The 23,565-nt window shown below is 42.3% G+C and overlaps 1 protein-coding gene across 4 annotated transcripts in view; it reads right to left on the bottom strand.

Annotated features, from left to right (window-relative positions):
• The window catches only part of MAP4K4 (mitogen-activated protein kinase kinase kinase kinase 4), a 133,476-nt gene that overhangs the window by 66,855 nt on the left and 43,056 nt on the right, over positions 1-23,565 (bottom strand). For all 4 annotated transcript variants that reach the window (XM_053384221.1, XM_053384223.1, XM_053384222.1 and 1 more), the window contains exon 3: positions 10,413-10,469. In XM_053384221.1, the coding sequence (XP_053240196.1) occupies positions 10,413-10,469 (57 nt within the window). The remainder of the gene's footprint in view (positions 1-10,412; positions 10,470-23,565) is intronic.

Raw genomic sequence — 23,565 nt, 5'->3', positions numbered from 1 at the left:
GTGTTAGAAACTGGGATAGAACAGCTATTCACCCTATGGCTCCCAGAACTTAGGTTGCAGGCACCAAAACAGAATGGCTAGTTGCCCCTTTTTTGCTAAATTTGATTTCTGTACTGCTTTCTGAACATGCTCAAAGGCATGGTGTTACACACACCATTGCTTGAACCACTTGAGCTACCCTACTTGGCTAAGGAAATAACTCCCACAACTTAGCAGATCTTCATAAATGGCAGTCATTCAATTGTACCAGCAAGATAGACAGACAGACAGACAGACAGACAGACAGACAGATAGATAGAGATAGATTGACAGATGATATCCCTGCATTGGCAGGGGGTTGGACTAGATGACCCTTGGGGTCCCTTTCCAACTCTATGATTTTATGACTAGCCAAATTTATTCAAATTACAATGAAAGCTAGGATTAGAGAACTCCAGTTTTCATATTTGAGATTTTATAAAATAAATATGAAAACTGGAATTATCTCAAATATATGGAAGCCTTTCCTGCAACCCACATCCATATGTTCATTATTTTACACTAATTTCCTCTGGTGTTCTGGACTAGTAGAAGGTTGTTCCTCTATCAGACTCTATTAGTAAAATACACCTGACACAACTCTTGAGAACACAAATGTAGCCTGTGAATTTACAGAGATACGTGTAAATATATATTAAACAATTAAGATGTAACAACATGTACAACATGCATGAAATGGATATCATCCATAGCCAAGAGCCACGTGCATGCATTTCTTCGAAAAAGTCTCCATTTGCCACTCAAGAATAGTGAACACCAGCTGAGCATAAATCCAGAAGGCATAATCTTCAAAATTATCAGAGTATAAAAAAGAAATATAATTCTCAATTTGACATGGAAGACTTTTGTAAAAATGCATCCGGTTATTGCTTTTGAAAGATGTCTGTTTCGTGTACATGTTGTTACAACTTGATTAATATATTTACATTTAATTCAGAATGTCAACTTGGTATTATCTATAGAGACCTACTTACTAGCTATTGTGGCTATGATATATTCCATTGTGCTTTATGTAGGGGTAGAATTATATGCATAGCCTACGCTGACTCCTTTTGTTTTCTTAGATCATTAGTCAGTCAGGAAACATAGACTCTTGTTTTGTTTTTGATAGCTATAACAGAGTACAAAAGCACTTTCAGAGAGTTGCCAGTATCCTTAGACCAGATGTTTACAGCAGCACAGCTGCCAGCCATACACTGAAACCTTGCAGCTAACATGGGAAGGTAATCAACAATGAACAGAGTCACAAGGTGTTCATGTCTGTCTGTCGCAGACATGACATCATACAGGCAGGACACTGCTGACAATCAACAGCCATCTTCAGTTACCATACCTGCTTAAGAACAGCAGACAAAAGAGGCATTTATTAATCAGACAAAAAAAAAAAATCCCATTCACACCCAAAGGCCATTTCATCACAGATATGGTCACAGACCAAACCAGATAAGAACTGAACACTTAACATCCCACTAATTTCCAAGGGAGGAACTTTCTCTACCAAAGTCAGTCAGACCTTAAGAATATTTTCCAGGAGATATTATCAGCTCAGCGCTGAGCGCATCAACTCCAACAGGAAACCATAGAGCTTCCAGCAAGGTGATGCACCTAATAAGACATTCTACCTGGCATGTCTATGGAAAGGAGGAGAAGGAAACAGCAGGAAGCTCGCAGAGGTAGCCATATAAGGACTGCAACAGAAATGGTTGCGTTTGCTTTTGTTTGTTTAAGTGATGGGTGGTGGAGCAACAGCAATCTTACTTTGGTGGCAGCAGCAAATTTTGGAGCAGCAACAGTAGGGGTAATTTTGGCAGCAGTTGTCAATGACAGCTGGCAAGCTGGGTGTGGGTGGCGCTGTGGTCTAAACCACTGAGCCTCTTGGGCTTGCCGATCATAAGGTTGGCGGTTCGAATCCCCGTGACAGGGTGAAGCTCCCGTTGCTCTGTCCCAGGTCCTGCCAACCTAGCAGCTCAAAAGCATGCCAGTCCAAGTAGATAAATAGGTACCTCTGAGGCGGGGAGATAAATGGCATTTCCGTGCGCTCTGGTTTCCGTCACGGTTTAGTCATGCTGGCCACATGACCTGGAAAGCTGTCTGTGGACAAACGCCGGCTCCCTCGGCCTGAAAGCTAGATGAGCGCCGCACCACATAGTTGCCTTTGATTGGACTTAACTGTCCAGGGGTCCTTTACTGTTTGTTTTTTTAACAGAAAAGGGGAAAGGACTACACACACCCCATGAATTGCCTGCCAGCGGGACAGAAAATATAATTTCCATGCAGAAGGTCTCAGGTTCAGTCCCTGACTATCTCCAGGTAGGGTGAGGAGACAAACCCATCTGAAATCCTGGATAGCGACTACCAGTCAATTTTGCCAGTACTTAGCTAGATGAACTTATGCTTTGACTCTAAGAACCTATGTCCCTGTCGTTACTGCTAGCCTCCCAACCAGGATAAGAAACCAGTTTCAGGTGCATTGTGTATTAGACACTTGGGGGGGTGTTATGCCCGATTCAAACTCTGGTTATTGCCAACTATGAAGTGCAGGATGGAATAATTTGTGTAGAGTGTAAAGGGTGGAAACGGTGAGCACGCTCAAGCCCACTGCATATTCCTGATGGCCAAACTATCATCTGCCCATGAATGCCTTAAAATAGGCTGCAGAACCGATTTACCTGAAGCTACAGCATAAATACGGAGAAGTGTTCTATTTTAATCCTCTCTCCCAAAATAAAACGTCTCAAATTCAAATCTTAATTCATAATGTAGAAACATGCATTAAGATCTTTTCTACAGAAGACATGTAATGTGTTTCCTACAAATTATTTTGTTTCCTTTTGTTTGGCAGATACGATAGATCAAGCTAAATTGTGGCCAAGCAGCTTGATGCTGAAAACTGCACCCAGGAAGGCAGATAGCATCACAGCTAGTGACAGGAAATGATCATTTATAGATCAGCTGCCTCTTGCTTGCCATTTAAACAAAAATGCATGAACAAAATTTGTCAGAGTGTGTCTCCAAAGGGTGATTGATCTATGGATTTCAATCTTCAGGACTGTTCTATAACTGGAATTGGAAAACAGTGGCCCATTTTCTCTGCAGGAAGTGATGCATAACGTTTATATTAGAAAACGAAGCATGCATGAAATATATTGAATTTAAATTATTCTACACAGAAATAATATGATTTTTTCCCTGTCAGCAAGACAGCTTCCAGCAGCCAGTGAATCTTCTTGCAAGAATGCTTCAATTGCGCATAAGTACACATCAGAATAATCCAAACACGAGATGTAAAAATAGAATCCCCTCTATGTATTCATAATCAGTATTTTGCCAAATGTTTACAGAAAAATCCCTAAAGGATCTCATGAGAAGACAGTTCATAAATAGAAAGGAGGGGTGACACAAGTATGATAAAATTCAACCCCATCCTTATTTGACCAACAGGTCAGAATCTTTGCCTACTTGCACATCTTTAGTTTTAAAAGCAGCCTGAGTCCTCAAACGTTACTAGCCAGCGATATTTTTTTTAACTAACCTGTTTCTGTGAAGGCCGTAGAGGAAGGAAAGTGCTTTATTAGGTAAGCCAGCATGGAAACACAGGATATTCGGTGGGGTGTTTGTTTTTTAAACACCTTTGACTGAATTGGCTGGTGAAGGGCAGATATACCTGAGGGATACGCTCTCCTTACTGCAAAGCCAGCATGGAGACCAAATAGACTGGAGAGAGGAAATTAGGTGATCTGTCCCTCATCTGCTAACCCAGCTCACTCTCCTGTATAGAATGTTTGGTCACCTGTGGCACCAAGTTGTTAATTACAAGGCTGGTTTAAACTATACTTCCAATACTAGGAAGGAGTGGAGAATGACTTGGAGCAAGCATTCCAAACTCCCATTGTTCTAGGCGCGTTTTGCAACAGGCAATTTCATTAATGCAAACAGATTCTGAGCTCTGGGTACAGTACTGCACCTAAGATTTCAGAATAAAACTGCCACTGCTAGAAGGAATGGAAGACCTTTTTCTGCCTCCCCACTACTAGCCACTCTCTGAGGACTGGAGAAGGGACCCTCACAAGAATATTAGGGGGGTTGGGCAGGGGAAATATGGCTTTGTTTTTAGCAGTCTTCAGATGAGGACTAGACCATGTGAAAAACAAACGTAAGATTTTAGCTGCAGTTCATTCATTTCCAGGTTTGTATTCTTGTTATAAAAAAGTGCACCTAGACACACCATTGCAGCTCCCATAACCTAGGTTTAAGGTGCCATTTAGCTCCTAGCTTTCATAGCGGGTGGCGCTGTGGTCTAAACTTGCCGATCAGAAGGTCGGCTGTTCAAATCCCCGTGATGGGGTGAGCTCCCATTGCTTGGTCCCTGCTCCTGTCAACCTAGCAGTTCAAAAGCATGTCAAAGTGCAAGTAGATAAATAGGTACCACTCCGGCGGGAAGCTAAATGGTGTTTCCATGTGCTTCTCTGGTTTGCCAGAAGCGGCTTAATCATGCTGGCCACATGACCTGGAAGCTGTCTGCAGACAAATGCCGGCTCCTCAGCCTATAGAGCGAGATGAGCGCCGCAACCCCAGTGTCATCCACGACTAACGGTCAGGAGTACCTTTACCTTTACCTTTTTCATATCTCAGTTTCTAACACTGCCGGGAGCCTGTGTTATGTAGCACCTCACAGTCCAGTTAATAAAAATCACATCATTTATATAGTATACTGTATGAGTTTCTGATGTGGGTTAGATGGCAAGGATGGTTTGAGGCAGACACCCCTCCAACTTGCCCAAGGCTGAGGTGGCTTAACAGCTCACCCATTCAATAATTATACCATACTGCTCTCAAGCTGGAGTCATGAGAGTGTCAGGGGACCATAGTCCAGCAATAGATCAGGGTTGTTTTTATTTTAAAAATACATTTGTATTCCTCCCTTCCTCCAAAAAGCTAGATGGCATACACTCAACAGCTTTATTATATTCACAAAGCATCCTGAAAGCTGAGAGAGATGAAAGAGGGTAATTGGCCCAAGATCACCCAGCGAGATTCAAGGCTGTTCCTTCTAGATGGGTCACATTACCAGCCGGCAAAGGATGCTTTGGGGGAGGAAGGAAGTTGAGCACATTTGTGTACTCTTTTGGGTATGAGGAAATTAGGTCAAAGGAAGAATGATTTCCTGAGATATGAGAAAGTGGTGACTAAGGATATGACGTGCTACCACTAACTCATCACCTTGCATTATAAGAAGAGAGAGTACTTCACAATAGGATTTATTTATTTTTTGGACTATCTAAAACTCCTCTGTGTACCCCCCTCACTTTAAAATAAATCTTATACCCAAAATCCCGAAACAGAAGTAAATATATTCTTAAAGAAGGCTAATGCAGAGAATGATACAACACTAATTCTAGGACCACAGGCTAAAGGAAATAATTCTCAGGGGGAGGTGAGGGCTTAAATGTCTAAAAGTAGCTTCTTTGTGCTTCCTGTGCATAGGTTCCCATAGCTACAGCTTCTACATAAAAGGAAAGCATTGGGCTTGTTTCTTTTAGGGGAGGAAAGAATCTACCTCTTGCCATTTCAGCTACAATGCTCCAAAGACATCTTGGCTTAAACTGAATGCTACTGTTGGTGCAAGGGCGAAGGGAGTAAACAACAGCTTAAATCTGGAAGTCAATGGGAATTTCTCCCTCTAGTGAAACATAAAAATATACAGAGGACATGTAGAGTTGCCATGGAGGAAGGAGAGAATCACTCCCAATAATGTGAAAGTGTTTACCCTTTTGCCTTTAAAAAACAAAATACCACAACCTCCCTTACTCAGAAAACAAGCGAACAAAAAAACCATTCGGTTTTGGGGGGGAAACACAAAAAGGTGACTAGGACATTATACGTATTATTCAATTTCCCATGCCTGAATCATTGCCTGAAAAGGCAAGTGCTGTCGCCTTTAAATAAACAAAAAGTTGACTGAATTTCAGGGAAATGAAGTTTTTTGCTTATTCAAAGCAGTAGGACTTTTTCCCTCCCTCCTTATCTTTCAAAAAAGCTACAGTTAAGCATCTGCCTGCAGCTTCATTTAAGGCTTAGTTTTTTTACCTATGGGGACAAAGGACTCTTACAAACTCTTATGTGTGCACGAGTGTGTGTTTGGGGTGGGGAGTTGTGCAAATACGTTTCCAGCGCTGCCTTACAAAGAGTAACTCTGTACCGCTACTGCTGTGCCTTACAGTTGCTCATTAAAGGCTTGATGCTGCCCTGATTCAACATTCCTTGGAACTTGACAGAAAACTTTCAAAGGCTCATTTTCATCCATAGGGAAGTTCGGAATAGACTGCAGCAGCTGAGAGAGATTAATAGGTTTCAGCTGAGGTTAGAGCCCAGTGAGTTCTCTCTTCCCTCTTCCCTTCCCAAGTCTGAGAAGGCTCACCCATTCAGTGGCAATCACAATATTATGCATTCTTAAGGCGTAGCAGCGTTCGCCTTCATCAGCAAAAACTTGTGAAGTTAAATGCCATGACAACTTCCATACTAACCTCTTTATTATTACGTCATGCGCTTTTGTTTGCCACAGCCTTCCTCATCTGATTCGCTTAGCACTGTTGCCTACAAAAGCTTAACACTTCAATAAGCCACGATTTGAAATGTTTCTATTTCCCCCCCCCCCTCGCAGTGACGTAGTTAAGAGAAGTGGTCCTTACATTTCAAGAGGAAAGCCAGTTTTTAAAGTTGTACTGGAAAGGAATGCAGCTTTAGCTGAGGAGCCAGGAAAGTATTAGCAGATTTCAGTGATGGTAGAAAGTCGATTCCTTTCACACCTTTGCCTCCAGACTAAGTAACTTTTGAAAAACATAATAATTACTTGAGGCAGGCATAGCTGTGTACAGTCGTACCTTACGTATCCCTCCTCTTACGTAAACTTCGGGATATGTAAGTGGCAAATCCAGAAGTAAATTTCTGGGTTTTTGCTGCGCATGCATGCGCAGAAGTGGTCCCTCCAGTTGTAGAAACCTTGGGGTCCGACCGGAGCTCCGGAATGGATCCCGTCCGCAACCGGAGGTAGCACTGTATACTGTATAAGGAAAGTTTACTGTTGATAGCCAGTGACTCCAAAGTACACAATTAAGTGAGTCTTAAGTGTCAGCTCACAATTCATTTGCCACAAGCAAAACGGTTCACATAGCTGAGACAGACGGACCACACACCCAGTGTTCACATGGCACAATAAACCATAGTTGCCTGCCATGAACATGCAAGATGCCTCCTACTTCACTCCTAGCACAAGTGGCAGCACAAACCATGACCCCTGGCTTAGCACTATGTCCATAACAGAGAATGTGGTTTGTTTTGTTCCAAGCAGCAAACCACGATACATTATAAACTCTTAACCACTATTTGTTGTGATGTGGAAACTGGGCCAACGTACTCAATTCCATCAGATGTTGTGTACAACCTATGTTGTACACAGAAGCCTCTTTCACTCACTCCCATGACCCCTCACTGCACATTAATGCAAACAGAATACATAATGCTGCCATGTGAATCAACACTTTAGTCACAGCCACGATTCATGGACAGCTCAGATGGTAGAGCATGAAATTCTTAATATCTCAGGGTTTAAGCCCCACATTGGGCAACAGAGTCTCATGGTCCCTTCCAAATCTACAAGTCTATGATTCCACCTGGGAATTTCTGGGCTTTTGTCAGGAATACTAATTCCATGCATGAGCCTAACAGTGCTTTCAATGGTTGAATAGGGCTTCCGTTGATATAATCAGGGATTGTGCCCTGAAAACCCAAACTCCCAACCTTCAATAAGAGGCAATATATAACCCTCCACTGTTGTATAAATAAACCTGAAAAAGCTAAACACTGCATACACTGAAGACTCAGACAAGGTGAGCCTATGAAAATTTTCTACAGGTATTTCATCATCTTCTCCCGCTCCACAGACTTCAGTTTCAAATCCCTGCAGCGAGTGTCTGCAGCAGAATCGCGTTCCTCCAACCTTTCATAATTTTGTGGCCAGAAACAAGCACTCACAGGTGGTATTTAAATAAGTTATTAGCAGTTTAATTCTGCTTGTCATTTACCTCCAACAAATCCAAGTCTGATTGATTTACTAGAGTAGATAAAAATACACTTTGCATACACTAGAGATTTAGACATGGATACAACTCCTGTTCTCAACTTATGCAAGAGCAACAACAGCCTGCATCAAAAAACATTATTAACGTAATCCATTTGGACTGTTCAGCCCAAATAAAAGTTATGCTGAACAGACAGCCACAAAAGTCACAACAAAATTAAATGAGTGCCACAACATGGGAACATTTGGAGAAAACCCAAACCATGATCCTTCAACAAGCAAGAAGTCTTCATTATCTATACTGAAATGAAGGAGGCATATTATATTGATTTTCATGCAGCATCAAACCAAGCACTGACAACCAAGATTAAGCAATATTGCTTAATAAAGTCACACCTGAATTTAATGGATCACGCAGGGAGCGGGACAAGCAATGCTGGCCTGTAAGCTGACCAACAGCAGCTAGTTCTTTCAAAAGGATATTCATTTAACTAAGATGTCCCCACATCTGCTAGGGAAAGATAAGTGTTGCAATCTGTTTTTACATGTGCAGTTTCAAAATCACATTATTTGAACAAATGTCATATTTTAATAGTTTCTGCACCATCATTACTTTTAAATTTGGTGTCGGCTTCTTCCTCTTAAAGATAGGTGTTCATCGTATTACTAGGAACTGTGACTTTAAAGCATTTTCCTTCTTAAAAGTATCCGGATAAATTAAAATATTTTACAGTGGCTTGATTTCTCACTTTCACGCCACCCAGAACCTTTTACACAGCCTGGAGGCAGAAATTCCAGCTGCACAAGAATATGTATTTGTTTCAAACTATGACTTTATAAAATTAACACCAAGCATCTTCCACAAAGTGTCCTGACCAACATGTTGGTTTTAAGAGTGAATCACTCCCCAAGAGGTAGGGAGGATCATTCTCTGCAAGTAGCCTGACCACAGAATATTATTGTTCCAAAACTTGAACCCTGTTACCTGCTGGAAGAGAATAAAGAATATATCCTTTGCTGGCGCCACCCAATGTATCTACTTCTGCCTTTCTATGAAGGAAGACTGTTAAAAGGCCTTATGGCTCCATGGCCAGGTGCACTACTGGCAGGAAACGCTTTTCATGCATTGATATCTTTAACCATCTACTTTCTGAAGAATGTCTTGCCCCTACATTAATTACAATTACTTTAATCGTGAGTCTTTTTATGACAGGCTTCAAGCAAGTTGTCATTGCACATTAATTCCCTCTATATGGGAAGAACGCACCGTTCTTTTTAAAAACAAAACAAAAAAACAAAACACCCCACATTAAACCATGTTTGGCAAACTCTAGCTTGTTCTGCTGGTATACAGATATTATACAGAGAATGACTGAGTTCTTATACGTGTAGGAAGCAGCCTTTACTCGCTGCCTTATGTTTTGTTTTTGTTTTGTTTTTAAGTATTGTTAACCCAGATGCTTAGTCTTGCAGGGTCTTCAGTTGCATGAGCAAGCACACACCTAACAAAAAACTGGATGTCAAATTCAGAATGAAACAATATTCTGGATGAAGCCTCTTGGGGGGGGGAAAGAGATTCTCTAAAATTGCCACCCAGAATAGCTAAATAATTCTGCCAATTAAAATACCTTCTCTTTGAAAAACAAGAAAAGAAGCTTTCATATTGCCGAGTGATTTATATAAATAAATAGGTACTGGAACAGTAGGCTGTTTGGCCCAAAATGATTTTGCACTGCTGAGCTAATAAAACACAGTCGATGAATAAATCTTGCCTGTTTGTAAAATGCAGAATTAACCATTCAGAATTAACCTTCCATTTGATGTTTAAAATATTACTTCTAGATGAAAAACTGGTCTATTTTTTTAATGCCTTTGACTAAAGCTATTAAAGATAAGGGTTTAACTACAGGTGTATATTTTTATCTCTCTGGTTGGGTTAATTTCTCCCCGTTCTCATATGAAGCTGAATCCCCCCCGAGTCCATTACAACTACTGCTTTACACTGCTGAATTCTGCCAACAATCTGCTCAACATTTTAGCAGATGTTTCTGCGTTTAAGGCCTTTGGGATCTTTATTGGGTCCATTTCCTTTTCAACCTAAAAAGGGTATAGGTTTATTGTGATGACGCCGACATTATCAGATGAGTGCGTGTTTCTTTTCATTTTGGTCCTAATCCAGAGATCTGCATGCATGCTGTTGTGAAGATCTCTCTCCTCCTGAAGAGATTAAGGGTTCAGGGTTGAATAAATTCCTTTTATGCTTTCCTTAAGAAAGGAATGATGACTCTCAACTTACCTCAGTAACATCCATGACTTTGATAGCTGCAAGTTGGCCTGTCTTGACATGTCGACCCTAAGAAGAGAAGAAGGAACCATTAGCCATTCTATTAATGCGTAAAATAAAAGACAATAGAAAAGTTATTCCATTTCCCACAGCATTGCTTTCCCATTAACTCCTCCATTACATCATCATCATCATCATCATTATTATTATTATTATTATTCCCCACCCATCTGGCTGGGCTACTCTGGGCAGTTTACAGCATATATAAAAAATTGTAAAACATCAGACATTAAAAATATCCCAATACTGAGCTGCCTTCAGATGTCTTCTAAAAGTCAGATAGTTGCAAATAAACATCTGATGGGAGGGTGTTCCACCAGGTGGGTGCCACTACTGAGAAGGCCCTCTGCCTGGTTCCCTGTAACCTCACATCTCGCAGTGAGGGAACCGCCAGAAGGCCCTCAGAGCTGGACCTCTGTAAAAAATGTGCACACAACAAAAAGCTGCATCTTATAACTAGGAGATACAGTGGTACCTCAGGCTACATATGCTTCAGATTACATACGCTTCAGGTTACAGACTCCGCTAACCCAGAAATAGTGCTTCAGGTTAAGAACGTTGCTTCAGGATGAGAACAGAAATCTTGCTCCGGCGGCGCGGCGGCAGCAGGAGGCCCCATTAGCTAAAGAGGTGCTTCAGGTTAAGAACAGTTTCAGGTTCTTAACCTGAGGTACCACTTTAGCTAATGGGGCCTCCCACTGCCACCACACAATTTCTGTTCTCATTCTGAAGCAAAGTTCTTAACCCGAGGAACTATTTCTGGGTTAGCAGAGTCTGTAACCTGAAGCATCTGTAATCCAAGGTACCACTTTACTAAATGCACGTCCAGCTGTTTTGGATGTCTGAATCTGTGGTGTGTGTACAGCAAAGTTTGGATACCTGTATTTTCATATAATGAGTGTTTGGATAGTAGGACCTGCATGCATAACTCCCTTTGTTAAACTCTTACTTTGTGAAGGTCTGATGATTAGATACAAACAAACAAATCTGAATCTACCCTTGGCAACCCAAGAAATTTCAGTGATTCATATGTGGTGTGTCACACACATATGTAATGCACCACAAACACACCCACACAACCCTCCCTTTCCAATGCAATTGCAGTGTAACAAGACCAGCTTACAACAATAAAATCCAACAGTAGTAGGATGAAAATTAAGATAGGCTCAGCAGATAAAATCGTTTTACAGATGAAGGATTGTTGCATAAAAGTAATAAAAAAATGTTTCACAATGAGAGCATCTCACAGGTAAAGATGTTCCACAATCTGTGCATGACCAGAGAGAAAATTCTTTCTGTCATCAGAACCAATCATTCCTGAGCCATGGGGCCTTCCAAATAGATCTTAGGGAGCAGGTCATCAAAACTGTGTTCAAAATATGCAAAAGCTTCTTTTTTCCAGAACCCAAATGACAATGGGAGAGTTCACATACAGCTCTTTACCTCTCATCATATGGCAATGTAAGGTAGGATCGTATTTCAGCTGTGAATTATCAAGTAAGCTGTCCAGCCATTCGATACTGAGTTATGTACGTGCATGTCAGAATTAACCTCAGCTGGTAACATTCTAAAGCTAGACCACGGAAAAAGGAAATGGAAATAGGAGGGGATTTGATAAGACAAAAGTCTGCCCACCCCTGTTCTGGAACCGAGCAAACATGAGCTTTATTAAAAATTGCACTAAGTGATTGCTAGAAACTGAAGTTATCAGCCTTCAGTGAGTCCGCCTCTGATCCTGCTAACCTCAGATTCTGCATCCTAAAAAGTAAAACAATGTTCTTCGAAGCTATGCAATTTGGACCACAAAGCCTATGTTTAACATCATGCAGGTCAAATTTGGCCTACCAGACCAACGTGGGCAAGCCACACCCACCCACTCCACATATGAAGATACCCTCGGCTGATGGGAAGTTGCTCAAAGAGCGGAATGTGGTTTCCTTTCCATGGAAACTGCTTGTTTCTACCAGCACTGCTCTTTGATGTCGTTCCACATGGAACCTCTCAACCTGAAATGTCCTGCAAGGTTGGAAGGACTGGCGCCAGGAGAGGCTTTGCAAACTTCTCTGCACTCTGCCTGCCACTGCCGCAATGTTATATCTACAACCATGAGGAATGGCACCAGCAGCTAATGTCCAAAGGTAAGGAGCTATTGCCTTCACGCCTTCTTGAAAGGCTTGCCAGAAGCATCTGATTGGCCAATAAGAGAAATTGAACAGAATGAACTTATTTGTCTCATCCAAAAGGGTGGTGTTCTTTTAATTGTGTGTGTGTGTGTGTGTGTGTGTGTGTGTGTGTGTAAAAGCCTCATTTCAGGCTTTAGAATGGTAGCTGGGGCTATAGAATGAATTGCTTTTCAAGGGCTGTGGAACCTTCAAGCAGTGAATCAAACTTGCCCTTGATGATAGATGATCTGCTCTTGCCACCAAATCAACACACTTTCAATAGATCAGTAAAACTCTTCTCGTTCTCTTTCAGTGGGGGGGGGGGGGACTTGATAAAGCAAATCCCAGCACTGTAACCTCTGCTCACTGAGTAATTTAGTTCTATAATCACTCCAGAGCTCTTCTTCATCTCGGTACAGGAAATAAAGCAACAGTCTATATAAGATGAAGAGTGACTCATGCCCCTCCCACAATCTTACTACAAGTTGAAGGGGGGCTGCACCGAAGGAGCGAGAGAGAGAGAGAAATGCAGAATTAAAGAAAAGATTAAATGAAGAGCACAAAGCAGAGACAGGTGAGCATTCTGCAAACATTCCCCATTTAAATGCATCATTTGTGCTTTTAAAAAAACTAATGCATACATGAAGAGGGAGAAGAAACAGAAACACCTTGGAAAAGCAAAGAGCAAACTTAAGTATTTAGAGATAGGAATCTGTTCACAGCATTTGCGCAAGGTATAGCTTTCCTCATATTCACACCCTTTCGGAAGATTAGAATCTGCAGTCGTTCCTCCTTGTGAGGAACAGAGTCATGACCCAGCAGCTTCAAAAGATTCCTGCTGCTCCAAAACTCAGTGTTTTCTACAAAGCAGCGAAGTGCACTAAAACTAATAATTCATTTTGCTGCTCCTAAGGATAGGATGTGAAAAGAGTTTGGATTTACTAGCCCCCAGGCCCTTGGGGAGAATTATGTCAAGCTGTGGGATGGGAAAAGAAGACTGTGGGAAGTGCAGAATTCCCACTGTCCCAAGCCAAACATAGCACTCAAAACCTTATTTTAAAGGCAATTCAATTTATGGTACACCATAAATGTATGCAATACTTAAAGATCTTGGGACTTGGGCAAGAAACTGATCACAGCTTATACAGTGTCAACACAGAACAGGCACTGAAACGTTTCAGCTATATTTAAAGCATACAGAACTCCCAAACTATTCTCCTGTCAAACAAGCGATTGGCACAAGAGGTTTTTTGTTTGTCTGTTTTTCAAGAGACAGCTTATCAGGAAAGTGACTGCTGCATCTTTTGTTTTTGTTTTCAACACATGCTCTTAGACTTGCATTCATGGAAATAGTTTTGGAAGTTAACAAGAATTGCTGCAGAAGTTCCTCCTGTTGCTTGCATTTCTATATGTCTCTTTATAGAGCTGGGTAACCTCTTGCTCTCCAGATAATGAAGAACCAAAACTCCCATCATTCCTGACCGTGGGCCATGCTAGCTAGAACTGATTGGGAGATGTTACCCAACAACCTACGGAGTTCCACAGGTTTCCCACTACTAAACTATAAACCAACACTGTGTATAAAGAATGCATATAGTAATTACAGTACAGCCATACCTCAGAAGTTGAACGGAATCCGTTCCGGAATCCATTCAACTTCCAAAATGTTCGGGAACCAAGGCGCGGCTTCCGATTGGCTGCAGGAAGCTCCTGCAGCCAACTGGAGCAGCGAAAGCAGCAGCAGACATTTGCAAACCAGAAAAATCACTTCCTGGTTTGCGGCGTTTGGTACCCAAAATGTTCGTTTCGCAAGGCGTTCGACTTCCGAGGTACGACTGTATTTCCTGTCACTTCGATTAATTATTTCCAGAAGATTTCGAGCTCTGTAAATACTTGTATCTGGACCAGAATAAGCTGTGCAAATCAAACAGAATATGTGAAGATCTTTGCTTTCCTTGGCACAGAATCAGAATAGGCCCAAAATACCTGCTTCACTGTTCCTTTGGGGAAGATGCTCTAAAACAAACAGCCACAGACAAGAGACCAGGAAGCCCAACATAAACTGATGCTTAGAAGACGACAGAAATTTCATTCAGAGATTGAGGCACAATCGTACCACAGAGTAGATACTATTCAGTTCCAATCCTAACAAGATTTAAAAACAAAACAAAAAACAAAAACTAGGAGCACTTGGCAGTTAGGTTAGGGAAAGAAAAGACACTAGTAACTCATGGGTGCTGCATTGACCAAGCAAATGGTGAATGAGGAACATCCAAGCACTCAAACAAAGTCTTATAACCGGATCTCATTGCATTGCTTCTATAAAGCAATGGCCAGAATTAGATTTTTCCATGATGCTACTTGCTCAAGTAGATTCTGTTATGTGGAATTCTACAAGCCTTAGGCAAAATGCAAGTTGTGTGTTACTAACATTACTAGGGATACTAAATTAAGAAAGCAACTTGCCTCCGGGCAAATTACTGCATTATACAGGATTGCTGTCATCGCTGGGCTCCTCTCTGACGCTCTCCCTAACATGAACGGTGTGCATTAGTTCCATCTTTCATCACCCAAGTAAACCTCCCCAAGTTGTTGGTTTTTTTGTGGGGGTAACAAATCAAGCCTTTCCCAGCTGGCAATTCTTCAAATTGACCTTCCCAACATCCATACCATGAAGAAGCGAGTAAGGACAGTGAATCACCGGGACATAGAGTAAGCTGAGACATACAGACTATGCTCCCATATTAGCTTTCGTCCCCAGTGCTTATACTACTCTGTGGTCCCTCATCTATCCCTGAGAATCCAGGTGCATTCTCCTTTTTTTAAGGTGTGTCATTCCATCCACCCCACCTCTCCCCCAAATTGGTTCACAGCAATTTTTAGATAATTTCAATTATAATGCAGTATGAGCCAGCTTCCTGCATTGAAGGGTATTTAACTCGACGATCCTCAGGGTCCCTTCTAATTCTACAATTTCTATTATTTGAATTGCTGAATCAGTGGTCTCTACTGTGGCTGAAGATCCACATATTGGAAACAAAATGTTGCGATTCCAAAATGGGCTACATATCGTGAAACTATATCATGGTAATATAGCATTAGCAAACACACACACACACACACACACACACAGAGAGAGAGAGAGAGAGAGAGAGAGAGAGACTTGTTCAACTGTCTGTTGATGGGAAGCATCCAGAGTTATGCACAAAGTAGTCTCAGAACAGCCCAAACTTTACACCCAACTTCACACTTTAAAAAGCACACCACAGGCTACAAATAATCCACAGGTCACATGCTTTGGCACATTTACCACACCAAAGCTTGAAGTCAGCACTGGGTGATTTTAAAAAATATGTTTATTCCAAAAGACACGCAAGATCGATAGAAGGATCTTGTGTTTTATGTGCGATGCAAACAAAGGAAAACACTTTCATCCAACTATTGAAGCTAAGGCAGAAAAATATACATGGCCGAACAGCTGTCATGGGGAACACTTGTCATGTGGATAAGCTTCTTTAAAAAAAAAAAACAAACCCAATTTCTGTTGTTTACAGAATCAACTCTTGAAAAAGTTTGCAGTAAAAAAATCCAGAAGTCAAGACTGTGGGATCTTAGTGAGAGAAGGTTCTGTTTCTGCTTCCTGAGAATGCGCCGCCTTAACTGCTTTGTGGCTATCATGTTTTATCTTTTCCTCTTATTCTGCTTCAAGTTGGATGTGGGCTAGATATATTATTGCCAGGTGTCTTTATTGTGAACTGTGGAAGGAATTTTTTAATGTGGGTATAATATTACATTATTGGTGTTTGATACTGTTAACAAAATTATTGGTGTGTTTTATGCTCTTTTAAACTTATGATATATTTTTCAATTAACTGCAACTGTTGATTTCATAGAATTGTAGAATTGGAAGGGACCACGATTGTCCTCTAGCCCAACTCCCTGCAATGCAGGAATCTTTTACTATTATTGTATCATAATATAATACTAATGGTCATTTCTATTCAAATCAGTGCTTGAAACTCACATTGTTTTGGGCGCATTTTGCGACAGGGAATTTCATTAGCGTGAGCAGTTTCTGAGCTGTGGGCGCAGTAGTGCATCTAAGATTTCAGATTAAAATTGAAGAGTGGAAGGAAATGAGGACCTTTTTCTGCCTCCCCACCGGGGCTCCGTACTTACCCCAAAAAGTCTGCATCCAGAGGCGCTGCTTCTGCGCACGTGCAAAGAGAAACCCAGAAGTACAGTGGTACCTCGGGTTAAGTACTTAATTCGTTCCAGAGGCCAGTTCTTAACCTGAAACTGTTCTTAACCTGAAGCACCACTTTAGCTAATGGGGCCTCCTGCTGCTGTTGCGCCGCTGGAGCACAATTTCTGTTCTCATCCTGAATCAAAGTTCTTAACCCAAGGTACTACTTCTGGTTTAGCCGAGTCTGTAACCTGAAGCGTCTGTAACCTGAAGCGTATGTAACCTGAGGTACCACTGTATACATTTCCAGGTTTGCCGCATTAGTAACTCGAAATTACATTACCCAAAGCTAACATAACCCGAGGTACCACTGTATTAGGTGGGTGGGCAGGGGAAGGACTAGAAAAATGAACATAATATTTTTGCTGCAGCTCATTCATTTTCAGCTTTGTATTCTAAACACGTCTAGACATTCTGTTGATGTGCCCATAACCTTGGTTTAAGGTTTCATTTAGGGTTGGGCTAGATGACTCTTGGGACCGCTTCCAATTCTACAATTATATGATTCTTTTATTATGAATTATGGTTATTTACCTGCATGCATGTGTGCGATAGGCCAAGTTATTTATTCACCAGAGTGAGAGGGGAGAGAGACACTCTAGAATGCAAAAGCGTTAAGTATTATTATCCCAGCACATCACATCTGAAGTAGCTTACAAAGGAATACCTCTGTGATGAGAAGCTTATTCTGAGGCTAAACATTAGCTTTGTCTATGACTGTGGAGAAACAGAACTCTTAACAGTGATGCTAAAGGCTTCCACAAGCCTCTCTTTACCAATTCATACCCCTGGCTTGTATTTCTATCCTCACCAGTCTATTTGGGCCTCACAGAGGAGCAGCTGGAAGGCAAACGCCCACAATTGCTGGCCTTAGACACTAGGAAGCCCCTACCATTTTCCCTTGCCTATTCAAAGCCTCTGCAAACAAGCCTCAAGAAAATGCAGAACTGCCAGTTTTCCTTGCTAAAAAATCATCCCAAGGCTCTGTGCATTCAGGAACACTAGGCTGTTCAGAGAAAAGCTGTATTCCCTGGACGAAAGCCTGTGCCAGAGTTCTACAGAATCAGAAAAAGGGGGTCTTTTTTTTCTTTACCCAGTGAAAGCAGAGCAAAGTGCGCATGCACACCAGGAGACCTCAAATATCCTACTGTTGTTATGAGGCAGGAGTCATCGCTGCTGCCAGACAGAGATTGGACGATGCAACAGCATTCTAATGAGACCATGCACACAGTCCAGCAAAAAGAAAGAAACCCAGACTCATGTGACCCGCCGCAGTCTGTGACGGATCCCGCTGAATGCACAGGCAGTGAGTGAAAGCTGGCCATTGCCGACTTGCAAGGAACAAGCAGCGAAATTGCACATCTGGGGGTCTGGAAGATAAGAACTGTATGTATTCTTGGCTAAATCCATTCAAAGCCCTCAAGCAGCAGCTTCTCACGCACCAATCCCATAGGGAGACCGTGTGAGTGTGTGTCACAACCAAACACAGATACAATCAATGAGGACGAAAACAAGAAGAGATACATAAATTCAGAGACACCAGTCAAGCTATTCATCAAGAGGAAGAGACTGTGGAGGAGGGAGAAAATGAAGCTAATTTCTGGACAGTCAGCATTCCCGATTTGCCTCTGTCTTGCATGCTGCTTTTGTGCTTTAGTTAAGTTGGAGATTTGGGGAGAGCGGGGGGCTGTCTTACTGAACCCTCCCCTAAACAGGCATCAGTTAGTTAGACTCACTGCTTCTGCCCCTTGAAAAGTTATCATAAAGTAACAATGCCCATGATATACAGTGGTACTTCGGGTTACATACGCTTCAGGTTACAGACTCCGCTAACCCAGAAATATTACCTCGGGTTAAGAACTTTGCTTCAGGATGAGAACAGAAATCGTGCTCCGGCAGTGCAGCAGCAGCGGGAGGCCCCATTAGCTAAAGTGGTGCTTCAGGTTAAGAACAGTTTCGAGTTAAGAACGGACCTCCAGAACGAATTAAGTACTTAACCTGAGGTACCACTGTATAAAGTTCTTGAAAGCTGCCTAAAATGCCATTTAAAATAGACAAAGGAGGAAGGGCTGCACTGTGTTTTCACAGGGACAGGGTATGTTTCTACACACAGGAGATATGAATCTCCGGATTTGGTATTAGTTAATCCAGATATGAATGTGCTTCCTAAACTGCTACTAACTAAGTAAGAATTAAACTTATGGCAAACTTATGTAGCGTAACTTCAGAAGCAATTTCCCTCTGAAATAATGTGAAGGATAATAAAAACAAGCAATGGGTGAGGAACAGGCTCCATTTAAAAAATAATAATCACTGGCTCATTGGGAGTGTAAGTGGGGATCTCCTCCATTGTGTCTATGTCGTACAATAATTTATTCTCTAGTTGTAGTCACATGAATGGAGAAACATTCCCAAGGCAGAACAAAAGGCCTTTTCTAGGAAGTCTACAAGGAGGCCTTTAAGAATTTAAGAACTTACAAAGCATCGCTCCATTTAGTCTTGAAACTGTGGCATCAAATTTTAAGAGAGATCTGTCATGCAACAAAGTTACCACTTCCAATGAAAAAGCATTTTATGTCTTAAATAACCCTGGTTGGGAGTAAAAACGTCAACCCTACATCTAAACCTATGTAAGGTCGCATTTTCCAACACTAACTCGGTTTTTTTCTGTATATAGCTCAGAATCAGCTACTGTTCCATTGTGCCTCGGGAAAAAGTTCAGTACCAGTTCAAATTCTGTATACAGAAATCTCAGTAATGTTGCCAATATACTGTACCTACTTGATACCTTTTGAGTCACAGAAACAATTTTTATGAAATGTTGCTTGATTAGCACGATGAATTCAAAAGGTGGGAACATCATGCCACCATGTTATGCAGGAGTCGACAAACTAAGGTCCGCAGACTGGATCAGGTCCCAATTTGCCTTCAGGATCCGGCCCGCAGACTATCCATGGATTGGCGCGGGGATTCTATTAGTTCGGGCTGCAATATTTTTTTCCTGTGCCATTCCATTCCATTCCTCCCCCCCCCCGCCTTCTCCCTCCTCCTGGCTTCCCCCCGCCCTGCCTAGAGGAGGAAGAGGGCTGGGGTGAGCTGGCCAAGCGCCATTTTAAGCAACCCCTCTCAAGAGCCAGCCCTTTTGCACCGCTCATCTTCCCTCCGCCACCTTGGTCTCCTGTGGGCCAGAGAGCAGAGCAGACGAGCTCGCTCTGCCTACCCACAAAAATCGGCAGCGGCAGCGGCAGCAGTGGTGGCAGCCCCAGGGAAGGAAGGTAAGTGCAGTGGCTGGGGCTGGGGAGGAGGACTACTTGCCCCCCATACCTCTTCTTCTAGCCCCCCCCCGTGCCGCTTCTCCAGCCCGCCACAAGGTCTGAGGGACAGTGGACTGGCCCACAGCTAAAAAAAAATGCTGACCCCTGATGTTATGTGACCGTACACAGCAAAATTTACGTATACAATATAATCCAATTCAAATCACCCTTACAACCAGCATTTGAAATTCACCAGGCACCAGGTGCACTTTGCACTTGGGTATTGACCACTTTCCGACCAACCTAGCAGTTCGAAAGCACATCAAAGTGCAAGTAGATAAATAGAGACCACTCCGGCAGGAAGGTAAACGGCGTTTCCGTGCGCTGCTCTGGTTCGCCAGAAGCAGCTTAGTCCTGCTGGCCACATGACCCGGAAGCTGTACGCCGGCTCCCTCGCCAATAAAGCAAGTTGAGCGCCGCAACCCCAGAGTCGGCCACAACTGGACCTAATGGTCAGGGTCCCTTTACCTTTACCTTATTGACTACTTGCAACCAAGTCAAGATGCCTGGTGCCTGACATCTCCACCATCTGGAGTTGCATGCCTGCAAATCCTTGGATTTTGACTGTTTCACACACTAGCAACACATCCTTTAGAATTATATCAGTTACATAGGAGCCAACTCCTAGCGGCCATGGAGGTTCCCCCCCCCCAATATAATACCTGAGGGGGCTCTCCCCCCCCCAGTTGATGGGCATTGCCATTCAAATGGTGTGCATGCATCTTGTCATATGATTATGTAGGGCAGGGCTTACCTGCTCCCGCCCCCAATATTTTATTCAAGTTGGCACCCCTAATCAGTTATATTTTATCTGCACCAGAATGAATTTAGGGAACCAAAAAAACATATATAGAATTTTAACTTTCGAGCCATCTGGCCCCAAAATGGCAACTGGCATTCCATTTTTGCAGCTGTAACCCTGGTTTAAGGAGCCTTTTGGCTCCTACTTTATGTGTCTGAGTTTCTAACGTAGCTTACAACTATTCATTGGAAAGATAGTCCTGGAACTTGGAATAAAACATTTTAAGAAATAAAAATGGGACCTGAAACTTTTACCAAAATAATAGTGCCAACTGATTTAGAAGTTAGAGGGAAGTGAAAAGAGAAAGCATAAAAGACTTGACCTTCTCCTCACATCCAAGAGAGGGTGTGTGTGCATGTTCCTGATGTTGTGAGAGATGCTGGAGCCACAGTTCTTTTTCCAGAGTGTGCAAACCGAAGGCACACTTACATTCATGCTTCCTCTCTCAACCTTCTCCAAAACATATAAACATTGTGCTAAATATCACACCAGGAACACTGTGCTTGAGAGAATTTAAGCAAACTTTTAACTACCACTGAAAGCCATGGATGTTCGCTACACAATTCTATGGGATCTCCATGTGCTTAGCTCTTCTATAGCCACAGATGATACTCTGGATTGCATTCAGTCCCTCTCAAGCCAGGCAACATATTCAAACAATATCCTTGTGCTTCTTTTTCTACACAGCAGGTGCCATGGCTCATTAAATTCAGAAGTTTGTATTTTCAATAGCACAGTCATTTCCAGGGGAAGAATACCGTACTTTTCACTCTAGAGGATGCACTTTTTCCCCTCCAAAAATTAAGGGGAAATGTGTGTGCATCCTATGGAGCGAATGCAGGCTCCTTGGCTTCAGCAATAGCAACGCTTTCGCTGAAGCCTGGAGAGCGAGAGGGGTCAGTGCGCACCGACCCCTCTCGCTCTCCAGGCTTCTGGGATAGCCGCCTGAAGCCTTCGGAGCCTCTGCGCTCTGCAGGCTTCGGGTTCCTTTTGCTGAAGCCGGGAGAGCAAGACTCTCCTGACTTCAGCAGAGAGGGAGAGCTGTACAGCGCCCCTTCAGCCAAGCGGGAGGAGAAATGGAAGGGGCTTCGTTTCTCCTGCCACTTCGCTGAAGGGGCGCTGAGCAGAGAGGGGGAGATTTTCTTTTTCTTGTTCTCTCCCTCTAAAACAAGGTGCATCCTATGGTCCGGTGCATCCTATAGAGCGAAAAATACGGTACCTGATTTCTGAGCAAATGGCAGATTGTACCATTTTGTCACAAATGAAGTTAAGGGTGGGTGGGTGGGTGGGCGTGGGTGTGTGTTAAGTTCAAGAAATCAGATTCATATATGCACTCTGTCACTAGAAACTACTTGGAAGCAACTTCATGGCCACAGTGTTTTTAGCCACACAATACTCTCTTAATCCAGGTACTTGAAACCATGTGCTTGAAGCTGCCAAAGGCTCGTAGGGATCCATTTAAGAAAAGATCATGTGGAGCTACATGCACATTGTCGGCTGTTTAAGTCCAGTTGCTTGCTCACAAACATGTTCATAACAAATTGATTTTTTTAATGGCTTTTACAGGTGAAATGCACGTTCATGGGGGGGGGACCCCCAGATAACTTCAAAATGATGTAAATTAGGAGGCAGATAATTTTATATCAAATGTACACACTTGTCAAAACAGGTAAGTAATTGTACTTTTGTTGCTCATCTGGAAAGACGGAAAAGGCGTCATTCTTAAGGTGACCAATAATATAAGCAAAACACAACCGAAAACACCTATCCCGCCTAAACTGGAAGCCAGTCAAGTAGAGCTGCATTAAAGCAAGCTGCAACTTTTTATTGCTGGGGGGGGCGGTTTGCAAGCCCGCCTAAACAACATGACTAATGAGAATTAATATCTGTCTCTAGGTTGTCCAAGGAAAACACCTTTCTGTAAATACAAGGCTGGTTTGTATGTTCCCTCACACACATATGTGATTAACTTGAAGGTACAGTGGTACCTCAGGTTACAAACGCTTTGGGTTACAAACACTTCGGGTTACGAACTCCACTAAGCCAGAAGTAGTACCTTGGGTTGCAAACTTTGCCCCAGGATGAGAACGGAAATTGTGCGCCGGCAATCATATACAACAAGAATTCAAATCACAGATACAAAGAAACAACCCCCAAATATATTGTTTACTCATTATTAACCTATATACTGCTTAATTGCCAAGATCGCTTATAAGCAGTTGACAAGAATATAAAATAGGCAACAGAACAATTTCATTGAAACATCAAAATAAGCTTCCACAATTAAAATGTACAATAAAAGAAGCCCAATTAAAACAGCGCAGCAATTATATCTTCTGTTTGCTTAGCTCCAGTTAACATCCTGGCAGCAGTGTTATCTTAGTTTATCTGCAAGACTGCTATATAGTACTGAGCGGATATAGTACCGTGACTAATCAGACAATATAATTTAAAAGTTATCTAGAGTTACTAGCAACAAGTAACTGAAGATATTCATTTCAAACAGACTGCAGCTAGACAGTGCTCCCCGAATTATAACATACAGCCTGAAACACATATGTAGTCCCTACTTACTAAATAA

Source organism: Podarcis raffonei, chromosome 4 (assembly GCF_027172205.1).
Source record: "Podarcis raffonei isolate rPodRaf1 chromosome 4, rPodRaf1.pri, whole genome shotgun sequence".
NCBI lineage: Eukaryota > Metazoa > Chordata > Lepidosauria > Squamata > Lacertidae > Podarcis > Podarcis raffonei.
The sequence above is the reverse complement of the archived record's forward strand: the minus strand, read 5'-3'. Positions and strand labels throughout refer to the sequence as shown.